This window comes from Pipistrellus kuhlii, unplaced genomic scaffold (assembly GCF_014108245.1).
Source record: "Pipistrellus kuhlii isolate mPipKuh1 unplaced genomic scaffold, mPipKuh1.p scaffold_m20_p_14, whole genome shotgun sequence".
Classification (NCBI taxonomy): domain Eukaryota; kingdom Metazoa; phylum Chordata; class Mammalia; order Chiroptera; family Vespertilionidae; genus Pipistrellus; species Pipistrellus kuhlii.
The window spans coordinates 16,514,264-16,527,331 of NW_023425449.1; the positions used below are offsets into that span (position 1 = coordinate 16,514,264).

The 13,068-nt window shown below is 36.1% G+C and overlaps 1 protein-coding gene across 1 annotated transcript in view; it reads right to left on the reverse strand.

Moving 5' to 3' along the window:
• The window catches only part of CSMD3 (CUB and Sushi multiple domains 3), a 779,390-nt gene that overhangs the window by 25,290 nt on the left and 741,032 nt on the right, over window positions 1–13,068 (reverse strand). The window contains exons 60-63 of the mRNA XM_036436812.2: window positions 8,177–8,356; window positions 6,011–6,184; window positions 5,130–5,303; window positions 3,183–3,256 (exon numbers count right to left, since the gene is read on the reverse strand). Of these exons, the coding sequence (XP_036292705.1) occupies window positions 3,183–3,256; window positions 5,130–5,303; window positions 6,011–6,184; window positions 8,177–8,356 (602 nt within the window). The remainder of the gene's footprint in view (window positions 1–3,182; window positions 3,257–5,129; window positions 5,304–6,010; window positions 6,185–8,176; window positions 8,357–13,068) is intronic.

The window sequence follows — 13,068 nt, forward strand, 5'->3', positions numbered from 1 at the left end:
TACTAGAGTTATTATCATCTCTATCAAGAGGTAATTTATTCTTATATATTAATTATTATATCTCTATCCAAAAAAATCTATTATAAGTCTATGTAGACAAGGAAAGTGAATAAATTAACACATTAAAGAGAAAATTAAGAAAATGCCATTACAGTTCATAACTTTCTCCTTTCTCTTTTCCCTCCCAGAAGTGAGATTACTATAGCTGTTTTTACAGAGCTCACCATTGGCCACTTGATAAAACAAGAGATAGATAAAAAAGGTGGACAATTCTGATTCTCTGGAAATTTGGAACTGAGATTGAGGTAATTAATCACTTCTCTATGTGGTTGAGATGTTAATATAAATGATGTGCCCCTGGCCATATGGCCAAACTGCAGAGAGAGAAAATGTGGTAAACCCTGAGAGTGAGGACTGAATACTGTAGTCCAGTACCTAAATTCTGGACTCAATGACTCTCACTTAATTCCTTCCGTGTCTCAGACATACCCAAAAGTTGATTTGTAATACCTTTAGGCTTACGGTAGCTCAAAAACATATGTTACTTGCAAGAGTTTTTCTCAACTGATAAAGATGCCTTTCCTAGTTACATATGACCATATTCATTACAATCTACCAATAAATTGAGAGTAGTTAGAACTAGAATTTTTAAAATTCTGTTGGCTCTATACAGATTTAGTAAATATAATTATACATTTATCCTATATAATAAAAGGGTAATATGCAAATTGACCTTAATGGGGGAATGACTGGTTGCTATGATGCCCACTGACCACCAGGGAGCAGACAATGGAGGAGCTGCCCTCTGGTGGTCAGTGTGCTCTCACAGGGGGAACTCTGCTCAGTCACAAGCCGAGGCTGCAGTAATGGGAACCTCTCCCACCTCCTTGGCAATGCTAAGGATGTCTGACTGTAGCGAAGGCCCACTTTCAGGCCTAAGCTGGCAGGTGGACATCCCCCGAGGGCTCCCAGACTGTGAGAGGGCACAGGCCAGCTAAGGGACACTACCCCCCTGCCAAGTGCATCAATTTCATGCACTGGGCCTCTAGTAGTAAATATAATTTATACACACACACACAAACACACACACACCAGCCATATGCATGTGCAAAAGTTAATGTCTTTTTAAAAATATGTATCTTTATTGATTTCAGAGAGGAAGGGAGAGGGAGAGAAATATAGAGAAACGATGATGAAAGAGAATCATTGACTTGTTGCCTCCTGCACACCCTACACTGGGGATCAAGCCTACAATCTGGGCATTTTCCCTGACTGGGAATCTCAAACCATGACCTCCAGGTTCATAGGTTGATGCTTAACCAATGAGCAACACCAGCTGGGCAAAAGTTGATGTCTTTAATTTAATATACTCAATATATCATTTATAATTATAGTAGCAATTAATATAATTATATGTACATCTAACCATACTTGAAATCTAGTCAAATTCATATTTACCTAGATAGAATATAATAATATAAGAACAAGAAAGTTTTATTAGCCAAACAATATGAATTCGGGGCTAGGTTAAATTTATAACAACCTTTTCTTCTTAACCCTCACCTGAGTACATTTTCCCATTGATTTTTAGAGAGTGTGGAAGGGAGGCAGAGAGACAGAGAGAAGGAAACATTGATACAAGAGAAACACATCGATTGGTTGCCTCCTGCATTCACCCCGACTAGGGCCAGGAATCAAGCCTGCAACCAAGTATGTTCTCTTGACAGGAACTGAACCTAGGACTCTTTAGTTCTTGGGCCAATACCTATTAAGTGAGCCATACTGGCTAGTGCTGTAACAACATTTTTAATGATTATAATAAAATTCTTAAAATTCAATTAATAATTCTATTCATTGGGATAGGTATTCCCAACTCAATCTTACTCATTTCCATTTCCATGAACTCAAAAAATATTTATTAGAAAGGACTCATATTTTTCAGAAAAAAAACACCTGATATGATGCACAGACATTAACATCACAATTCTGTATTCTTTCAGGATATTGTCAACGACTTTTGATCAAAGCCAAGGCACAAATGTTTCAGTTTCTTTGTATATAATGAGGATTAATGCTGTTTAGCTAGTTGTCCAATTTTCAGGATTTAGATCAACTGATAAAACCTTTTATGTACTGATGAATCTAAAGTTTTCTAAAAACATCAATATAATAGAGACTGAGACACTTTTTTACACTTTTGTATTATCTAGGGAGGCCTGAGGCAAACTGGGAGAATTGGAAATGCTATCAAATCAATGTTCATACCGAGCCTGAACTGTAGGTAAATGAAAACTATTTTTAGCAACAACAATATGGCACCTTTGATGAATACTTTCTTTAGAAATAGATGTTCTTCAGATTCGCACTGAATTTCACATAAAATAGCACAGTTTAGAAAAGCCTGCAAAACAAGGCAGCCGGGTAACATGTAAATTGACAATTTCCTTTCAGAATCAGTAGGCACTTTGGCTCCCCTTAGGCCCTGTAATGAAACACTCACCGAATCTCTACATAAAATCTAAATGGGAAAACGCGAGAACAAGAAAGTCAGCCACACATGACTGGGCATGCTAAAGAACTGTAATAGAACAGTCCAACTATGTGTTGTGTGACAATAGGTTATGGGTAAATTATATTTTCAGATATTTCCCACATCAATGACAATATGTAAAAAAAAAAAAAAAAAAAAAAAGTATTATATGCGCCTTACAAAGCAAAACCATTTTAGTCTTATTGCCTTAGGGAGTAATCACATTTTATGTAATAGCGAGCTGTTGTCTCAGGTGTCTCTCCTTTAACCTGTTTCATCTTTATTTTCTCCCATTGTCCCCACACCTTCCTGCAGAGTTTATTCATTTACTACCTCACATACTCTTACTCTCCCTCTCCTATGGACTACCTATTGCTTATGCATTTTCCTACGCTCATCGCTATGTCCACCTTTTTTCTTTCATCTTTATGGTCAGTTAGGCTACTATTCTTGAAGCATATTTTTCTTCTCTTGGTTTCCTTTTATGTACCATGCTTTTGTTGCCTGTTACCTTTTTTATAATATGTTTCTAAATGCAGTTATAAACATAACTTTTCTTCTGTTTGAATCAACAGGGCTAAATTCACACAAACCAAAGAAGCCTAAGGATATAGTTTTATACTAAAGGGAAATATGTATTTAAAGCACTCACTTGAAATCCAAATGTACTGTTCTGAGATCCATGCCGGGGCACCCCTGGGTTTTCACAAGATGTACGAGTGGGTTCTAAAAATGAAGATTAAAAACATAATATTTCTTCCAAATTTACTATTATGTTTATTACTATTTTTTCAATGTTGTAGATCATGTTACTTCTCATCTATAAACAGCGTTTACACAGAGTATTTTTCTCATACAAAACAATTTTAAGCGATATCAGCTGCAATGAAATGGCCTTGGGTAATAACAAAGGGTGTAAATCTAATATCATGTCACCGTGGACAGAGCCTACTAATCCTAAAGCAAGAAATTCAGCTTAACTGCACTTTATATAAATGAGGCAATTATTGAACTTCGAAGCCTGTATTTGCAACTAACTCCGTGGATAAAAATTTAAAGGAAAATGAAGGATATGAAAGAGGAACACATGCATAAAATATTTGCCCAAGGACTTTGAGAAATTGTAATCTCAGGTAGAATAATAGTCCCCTCAAGAAGTAAGAGTTTTTTCCCCTTACACACAGGACTTAGTCTCTTGGAGTTTTCATTGAGAGCTGTAGGAGATTCAGACACAGGAATGGTAGGGCTGGTCATCCTTGAGGTGGCTAGTTTGCATGACAGGTTATCTGGTTAGTTTACCAAATGTGTCATTTAGTTTTAGGACTGTAGTAATGTACTTTGACAACCTGCCAGTTATAAAAATAGTCACAGGCATATCAAGTAAGCAAAGGAAGTAGAGTCAATAATAATGCAATAACTGGCAAACAGATACTAGGGTTCTTGGGTAATCACTTTCTGAGGTACAGCAATGTCTAGTCACTATGTTATACACCTCAAAGAAATATAGCAGTGTATGTCAAAAGTAATTTAAAAATAAATTTAAGCTGCAACCGGTTTGGCTCAGTGGATAGAGCGTTGGCCTATGGACTGAAATGTCCCAGGTTCTATTCTGGTCAAGGGCGTGTACCTTGGTTGCGGGTACATCTCCAGTGAGGGGTGTGCAGGAGGCAGCTGATTGATGTTTCTCTCTCATCGGTGTTTCTAACTCTCTATTCCTCTCTATCCCTCTCTGTAAAAAATCAATAAAATATATTTAAAAATAAAAATGAATTAAAAAAAGAAATGAAGTGCCCTGGCCAGTGTGGCTCAGTAGGTTGGGTGTCATCCCTTGCACTGAAAGGTTGTCATTCGATTCCCAGTCTGAGCACATGCTTAGGTTGTGGGCTTAATCCCTTGTAGGAGAAATGTTGGAGGAAGCCAATTGATGTTTCTCTCTTTCTAAAAATCTATTTTTTTAAAAAAATATATTAAAATAAGAAAATAAACTAAGAGCCATTTTAAATCAATATATCTTTTGTGTATTTTTGGATCAAGTTTAATTTCATTTGAATACATTTTTTAATTTTTTAATTTAATTTTTTTATTTTATTGATTTTTTACAGAGAGGAAGGGAGAGAGATAGAAAGCTAGAAACGTCAATGAGAGAGAAACATTGACCAGCTGCCTCTTGCACACCCCCCACCGGGGATGCGCCTGCAACCAAGGTACATGCCTTTGACCGGAATCGAACCCGGGACCTTCCACTCTGCAGGCCGACACTCTACCACTGAGCCAAACCGGTTTCGGCTGAATACATTTTATTAATGCTAAAGATCTATACTAATGTTAGTACTTAATAATAGTATTAATATTAAAGTGTTTTACTTTTTTACTTTATTGATAAAAAAAATATTTCAAATGTTTCTTCTGGAAGTTTTGCGTGCTAAAAATAACATCCTTTGTTTTACTGATATTCATTTTCAGTGTTTGTAATTGCTTCTATATTTTACATTTGTTTTCCACATTTAGTCAACTATAGTTTATAGGAAAACCATTCAATGTCACCATTACCTATTTTAACCAGAATTATTGAGCATAATCAACCTTCCACTGACATTACCTATGCAGTGAGGTGAGGAGCCACTCCAAGTGCCATCCGCTTGGCAAATCCTGGTGCTTGTTCCCACTAATATGAAAGGAGAATTGCAGCTGAATGCAACCTCTGACTGGTAGATAAAGCTTTTGCCTTCTCGTTTTCCTTGGGCGGGTGTACCCGGGTCACCACAGAACTTTGCTAGAAGTGCGGGTGGGGGTGGAGGAGGGAAGACAATGACGATAGAGATTTAGGATTCATTGGAGTAAACAATTTAGAAAAATGGTGAGAATATTAGACTAAAGTGACAAGAATCTATATTAGTCTATTCCAATGACTTAGCTGCATGTTCAACTCAGTGTAATATTTTAAAAATTAGTCTGAGTCAGATATTTTCCACCTAGTGGTACTAATTATTTCAGTTTCTAAAAAAATAATATTGGCCAGAAGCAAACCAGGGAGTGTTTATGTATATGTGCTGCAGAGGTGAAATGTAATCCTGACAGACATGTGATTCACAGATGGCTCTGCCAGAGGAAACCAGAAATAAATTTGGGGTTAAATTAAAACATTCAGCTGAGAGACACTGGACTTGAGAATAATTGCCTGGCAGAGAAGGTTTCTATTTTGAGGAATAATTTTGAAAATTAAGTGAAGTTTACAAACAAAGCAATTTAGCTTAAAGTTTAGAGTTCAAGCAGAAGGCACATAACGGTTGGATGAAAAGTGGGTACATTGGTAAATACTGATTTTTCATTAAACTTTACGCATTGGATGGAGTTTAACAATCTCATATTTATTCTGGCAAAACTTGAAAAATTTACATAACAGTTGTAAACTCAGGAAAGCAGTTCTAAGAGAGAAAAAAATAGGAAAATATAATTTAGATATAATATAATTATACTTACGTAAGCACTGCGGCACTTCCCCACTCCAGGTGCCATTCCCTACACAGGTCAAAACAGCGGGAAAGGAGAGCTCGTAGCCCGGAGAACAGATGTAGCTAATACTGAAGCCCCAGTCGAAATTTGTTCCTTCCAACCTCCCATTGGAGATCTGGGGAGGAGTCGAGCAGGTAACAGCTGCAATTACATTGAAAGCGATTAGACAGCTGTTGAGATATCCTGGGTATGGAAAATAAATGAACAAATATCATTAGGAGAAGCATATGTGCTAACGTAACCTTTTGAAGGACACTGTGGTGTGGCACGTTTTATTCCCCTGGTTGTATCCCTGAAACATCCCTAGACTCAATCCCTCTACAGTACAACTATTTCTTGACAACATAATGGCTACTGGTTGAGATTCTATTACAAAATATCGAGCTGCCTGATATATAAGGGAAATAAACGTTGATCTTCTAGCCAGTATTGTAACTGATAAATTATTGGCTTTATATTGTTTTCCAATGACCTTTAGACAGACTGGGTTATTTAGCTATAGACAGTGTATCAGCACTGTGGCAAGGACTTTGGTAGTAATTTTGTGATATTTCTGAAAACGTAAATCACGTATCTCATTAAAATATCCAAATTGGTTCTATTAAACACTTAGACTCATATATTAAAATTTACTGTAGAATTTTAAGGGTATTATTAAAGTTTTAAACATTCATTTTTTAAAAAACTGTTTTAAGATGTCCTCAAGCAGAGATAGGTTGGATGAGGTGACAGAGATGAGAGGAAAAGGAAGGGTACCAACTTCAAAAATATCCAAATGAGGAATGTTTATATTTTAATGGCTACCAACATAGCTGAATACGTTTTGGAATTGTATAAGACTGCCTTTACCAGGATGGGTAAATTGTGTATTAAATAACTTCTAAACTATAAAATATCTGTTACATATTTTATATACTATGTACAGTGTTCTGATCCAGAACTGAAATCAAAAAGAAAAATATACATCAAAATTATTCTTTTTTGTTAGATTTTTTTAACTATCTGGGAGATACTAAACTGTCAATTTTTAGATATTTATAGACACCTGAATGAGAAATCTCAATTAATAAAGAATCAATACTGTTATTATACAATATAAGTTACCTTACATCGCATCTACACTATTACACAAGGAATCAGAAAATTATGAAAATGTTTTCAATAAGAAACAATTAGTATAAGGTAGCAAATCTATGCCTATATTGACTAAAGTATTAATTCTAGATTACATTCTTTAAATAAACAGTTTTTCCTCTTTAAGGAAAAATTACAGTTTCGTAATTCTGATTGACTATTTCAAACTACTAAAAGTTTTTCTCCCTATCCATGAATTACTTGACAAAGTGGACTATCAAATTAAAATCCTGACAGTGATTTTAAATTGGCATGCATTAGAATTTTACAAACATGTAATACCTGAGTATTTCATCAGGGGCACTGACCACTTTTCCCTTAGATCATCAAATTTAAAAAAATGCCAACAACCAACACAACAGTAGCCATCTAGTGTGGTCTGTCTTGAACCATAACTACATAGGTCATATAATAGGTTGCATTTTATTGGTCATGTCCCATAATAAGGTTGCATCTGCTTGGTTAATTCTTGGAACCAGAAATCCTTACATATATGTATAGGCACCTGATTTTTTAAAAAGTCACTTTGGAGAAAAAAGAATAAGTAATTACTATTTTTTTTAAATCAATTAAAATTATATTTATTTTTTACAGATTGGCAAAAATACAATCTATTTTTGAAATGCCACAGAATTTTCATAATCAGTTTATGTGTGCCATGAAATAAATGGTTTGAAATTGCTGTTGTAAATCATTAAGGTTATATTATCTTTTAAATATTCATAAGTTAATATAAATAGCAGAGTACATGATATTTTTGCTGTTTGGGTTGCATTGAAGTTCACTGTCACTACTCACAAAAGATTTTTTGAAATATCTTTACATTCTATATGTTATTATCATCTATATGGTTTAAAATTAAAACTGAAACAATCATTTTTTTTAGTTTCAAAAATGTGAAACTATACATAAAACACTATTTAGGTCTACTTTAAATTTGCATATTAACAAAGGAACCATGTGGTAGTGATAACATAAATAATTAAGAAATTACTATACCTCTGCAGGTTGGCATTACTCCACTCCATGTGCCATTGGTTGTACAAGTCCTGATTCTGGAACCATTCAATTCCATGGTATAGCCAGGCTGGCACATGTAGGAAACATTGTGTCCAACCACATAATCATCTCCGTATCTCAGTCCATTGGCCGGTACGCCTGGGTCTCCACAACTGATTACTATCGATATTGGATTCAAAAAGCAGATGGTTAATGTGGCAGATATTTAATGGAGAAGAATAGTAAGCATATGGCATTCTTAATGTATCAGTAGGGAAAATTAGTTATCATGTTCATTTTTAATCATAAAACATATGCATACTTAAACCACATCCTAACAATTATTGAGTATGACCGGTATGCTTATTACAGATTCTATACACATAGTTGAGAAATTGCCATTTAGACTTGGAAAAGGTTAAGTTAATATGCTATTATAGTGCAGGAAACTGTGACATGGTAACCTTAAGATATATTAAGTGAACGTGAAGAAGCCATCCTATAGAATCAAGATTTCTCATGTATTGTTTAAAATCTATATTCTTATACATGGCTATTGAAGTTTCTGATTTTGGAGACTTGGTAGATTGAGAGTATTTTCTGCACAGTGTTACTCAATTTTTTATTATAATAGTTTTTAACTAAAACAATGATAGGTATAAAAAGAACACTTTTTATTGAATAAATAAAACAATGGATGAGCTATAAAGTGTGAATTTATCATGTACAGGGTGGGATGCATACTTTGTGAGGCTCAGTAAAAAGTAAAAATGCTACAACTAGGGATAGAGTTAAATTTCCCATTTCCACTAACTCAATGGCAACCCAGGTAAAAGAACAACCCAGAAAAAAAAATGGGACCCTCTCTTCTGAAATCCACTTGCTTCCTGGATTGGATGTGAATGAAGGTTTCCCTAAAGGTTTCTGTCAAGTGCTTGCTAAATATGACTCAGCAAGACCAGCCCAGGGCAGAGATAGATGCTACCCACTCTGCACCAAGACTTCACGAATACACAAAAGTCTGACTTGCCCCATGCTACGTCCAGGCCCCTCAAATGGGGTGGAGAACACAGCTGCAGGGTGAGCCTCCCTCTGCTGATTACAGGATGGAACCGCTGAGCAAAGCAGTGGTGGGGATGGAGAGGCCGAAGGGACAAGGGTACCAGGTGGTGGGGGCAAACGGCCCATAAACCCAGCCTAGGAAGACAGGAGGCAGGGTGGCTAACAGACTGCATGTGCAGAGGCTCCAAGCCCTCATCACATGCTCCAGCGTTCAGGGGACTTCAGTTACAAATGACACTTTCAAAGATAATATTATTGATAATGCTGAGACAGCCCAAGCTCAGGCCCTCGGGCATGAGGTTCTATCAATTGCACTCATCCATAAAGCTGGCCCTGATAACGTATATTATCACTGACTGATGCCACCAAAAATTTTCAAGAAGACTTAAAACAGTAAAGAACATTTAAAAAAAAATCAACCCTACTATGACATTTAAGAATAAGGCATAGCAGAAATTATATATAGGCCACCAAAGCACTTGCTGCTTTGAGTACATGATTTGAGCAGTGAGCTGGCTAAAAACTTTCTTGTGGCTAAGAGAAGAGAAGAAAAAGGAAAAAACATACCAGCTTACACTTTTTCTTTTCTGGAGATAAAAGAAATGTGGCATACTTGCCTCTTACTATCCTTTTTGCTTTTTGAATCGTTTTGTTTATGAAAGAGTATAAAATTATACCACGTGGAGCTGAGTTATATTCCCTCATTTTTATTTTTAAGTAATTCTTCCCAGAAATGTGAAAGTCAGAGGGTTAAAAACTAAAAATAGGTTAAGTCATGGGAGACCTTAATAGTACTTTAATTACATTGGATTTATTAACTTACCATTTAAAATGATGAATCTCAACATTTCTTTCATATTACTCTAATCTGTTGAGTCTAGCAAGTTTTTAGGACCAAGAATAATGGCAATTTAATTAAAGAGCAATATTCACTGCCCTCCCCTTCTAGCCCTCAGAGCCCTGGACCCAGTTTGTTGAACTAACACTCTGAGTGTTCCTAGCAGATGCCTACTAGGAATTTTGCATATAGAATGATTTTTTGTTCTTTTGATAACTGATGATGAAAAGATTTTTTAAATTACATAACTGAGTTGGATAGGAAATCAAATACAGCTTATTTACCAAAAAAATTTGTTATTTTATTTGCAGTTTCAAAATTCCTGAAAGTGAGTGTACCTTTCAATTTATTTTGTTTTATTTTACTTTATGTTATTTTATATTTTCAATCTAGATCCCCATTGAGAGGAGAAAAATTAAAGAGAACACCCAGACATTGCTATTTTGTGGACAGAGCTTTATTCGAATCCTGGCAAGAAAGACCAGCTAACCGAGTGGGGAGGCACAGGAGCTGAGAGGCAGCCACCGACAGAGAGGACAGAGGGTTTATTCTGCAGAGGCGCTGGGAAGTTCTGCATAGCAAGGCAGCCTCATGAATGGAACTCGGGACAACAGCTTCAGAAGGATTTGTTTGGTGACTTTCTAAGGAAGCAAAGGCCAGTCAAAGAGGCAGTTTCCAATAGCAACAACCTGCTTCACAAGTCAATTCACTCATTACACCAGCTTGTTTTCAACAACAAAAAGAGGCTTTTGGTCTTTTCGAGCAAAACCTTAGAACTGTAGCTCTTTAGAGCTCTACCTTAGAATTCAGAGACACCGGTTGTGTGACAACCGAGTGCTATGTTTTATTGCGAGAAAATCTTTTCTCAAGTCACCGAAATCCTTAAGGACATAGCACTTATGTACACACATAAGCATACACACACATATAAGCATACACACGCACACACACACACACACACACACACACACACACACACCAATAAACTCCACCAAGACAGATGTTTTTGTTTTTTTTCTACACTGATGTATTCTCACAGCCTCTCTTCTAGTGCATCAAAAGATATAAATACTGCTTAAAGAATAAATCAACAAATGAATGAATAAGAAATGATTAAATAGCTCAAATTCACACACAAAAAAACATATGTTATTTAAAGGTTTAAATTTGTTTTTGTCCTGGCCTGTGTGGGTCTGTGGTTAGAGTGTTGGCCGTTACACCTAATGGTCATGGGTTGCCTCCCAGTCAAGGGCATGCACCTGGGTTGCAGGTTCATTTCCTGGCCCTGATCAGGTCGTGTACAGGAGGCAACAAATTGATGTGTCTCTCTCACATTTCTGTCTGTCTGTCTGTCTGTCTGTCTCTCTTCCCCTCTCTCCTGTCTTTCTACTCTCTCTAAAATATATATATATATATATATATATATATATATATATATATATATATATATATAAATAATCTCCTTGGTTTAGAATTACCAATATTAAACAAACCAACAAACAGACAAATAAATGTGTTTGTTTTCATGGGAGGTATTCTCATTAGCTTCTATCATGTAATTAACTCCATTTGGCATCATTTATAATAAATTAAGCAGATAAACCTCTATGCTAAAAAGAAAACTTAATTTAGCAAATTAATTTATGCCATTTCAAAACGTTTAACTTCTTAAATGAGCATTATAAATATGCATTTTTAAGTAAATAGGATTATACTATCCACACTTTTATAATGGAATTCATTTTTTACTCCGAATCTACTTGATTATTTTTGCATGTAAATTCACATAGATCCATGTAACATTTTAATGACATAATATTCTCTTACATGTATATACATGCAATATAATTCGTGAAACCAAACCCCCCTGGATTGATGTTTGAGTTATCCCATTGTTTTCCTATCAGAGAGAATATAGCAATATTCATGCTAGCTCAGGCATCCTATACATTTGCTTTGCCAGGTTTCAAGCCCAGAATAAAATTCTACTATAGCAGGATGAAGTTCCAGAAAGGTGATCCACTCTCTCAACTCAAAAGTTGGTTTTCTTTTTAGATCTCAGTAAGGGAGATTTCATTTACCTTCATTTTGGCACTATAGACATTTGGGACCAATTCATTCTTGATCATGTGATCAGGTTGCTTTGTCACTAACGGTAGTCAGCATAGACCTCTACCTGCTAGATACTGATAGCCCCTCACCTGCACTGTACTCACCTGCACTGTGACAGTCGACAGTTCCTAGGCATTGTCAGATGTCCCCTGGGAAGCAAAAGCTTTCCTGTTTAAGAGCCACTGCTTTAGCAATAGCGTTCTTCCCTTGAGGAGATTGAGATGACTTTTTAGCCTGACTTCACGCCTGACTTTCATGCTGGGATATCCCCCAGCTTTTTCTTGTGTGAAAATATCCCCATTTCTCTGGCCTATCTTTTAAAGAAAACCAAAAACCAACCAACAAAAAAACTTTGAGAATTCTCGGGTTGGTCACAAAGATTCGGGGAGGGCCATTTCTGCGGTGACCACTTGTAACAAAAGCCTTAGGTTCATTTATCAAGGGATCTGATCAAGTGTTTTGTACCTCACCCAAATGACAAGACCTGCCAGATGCAGAGCAGCGATCACTTTGGAAGGAGTTCTGGTAGGATTAAAAACCCCGGTAATAGATGCACATATTTCGTTTTAGACCTGAAAGTCAGTTGTTGCTCCATTTGACAAGCCTTGTCTTGAGGCAGATTTCCTCAAAACACTCTGAGCACTGTGTGCTGCTGGTTCCAGAGGTGACCTGCCATTAGACAGCATAAGGTAAGGATCCTATACTGTTTATACCCGAGGGGTTTTTGTGCTAACAAAACAAAACAAAAACAGAAAGCAGAAAACAGTAACCACAAAACTCTATCTGAGTGAGTATTTACCTGTGCCTAGGTGTTTTTTTTGTTTGTTTGTTTGTTTTTAATATTTTCTCTCAGTATGGACATCACAGAAAATAACTTAAG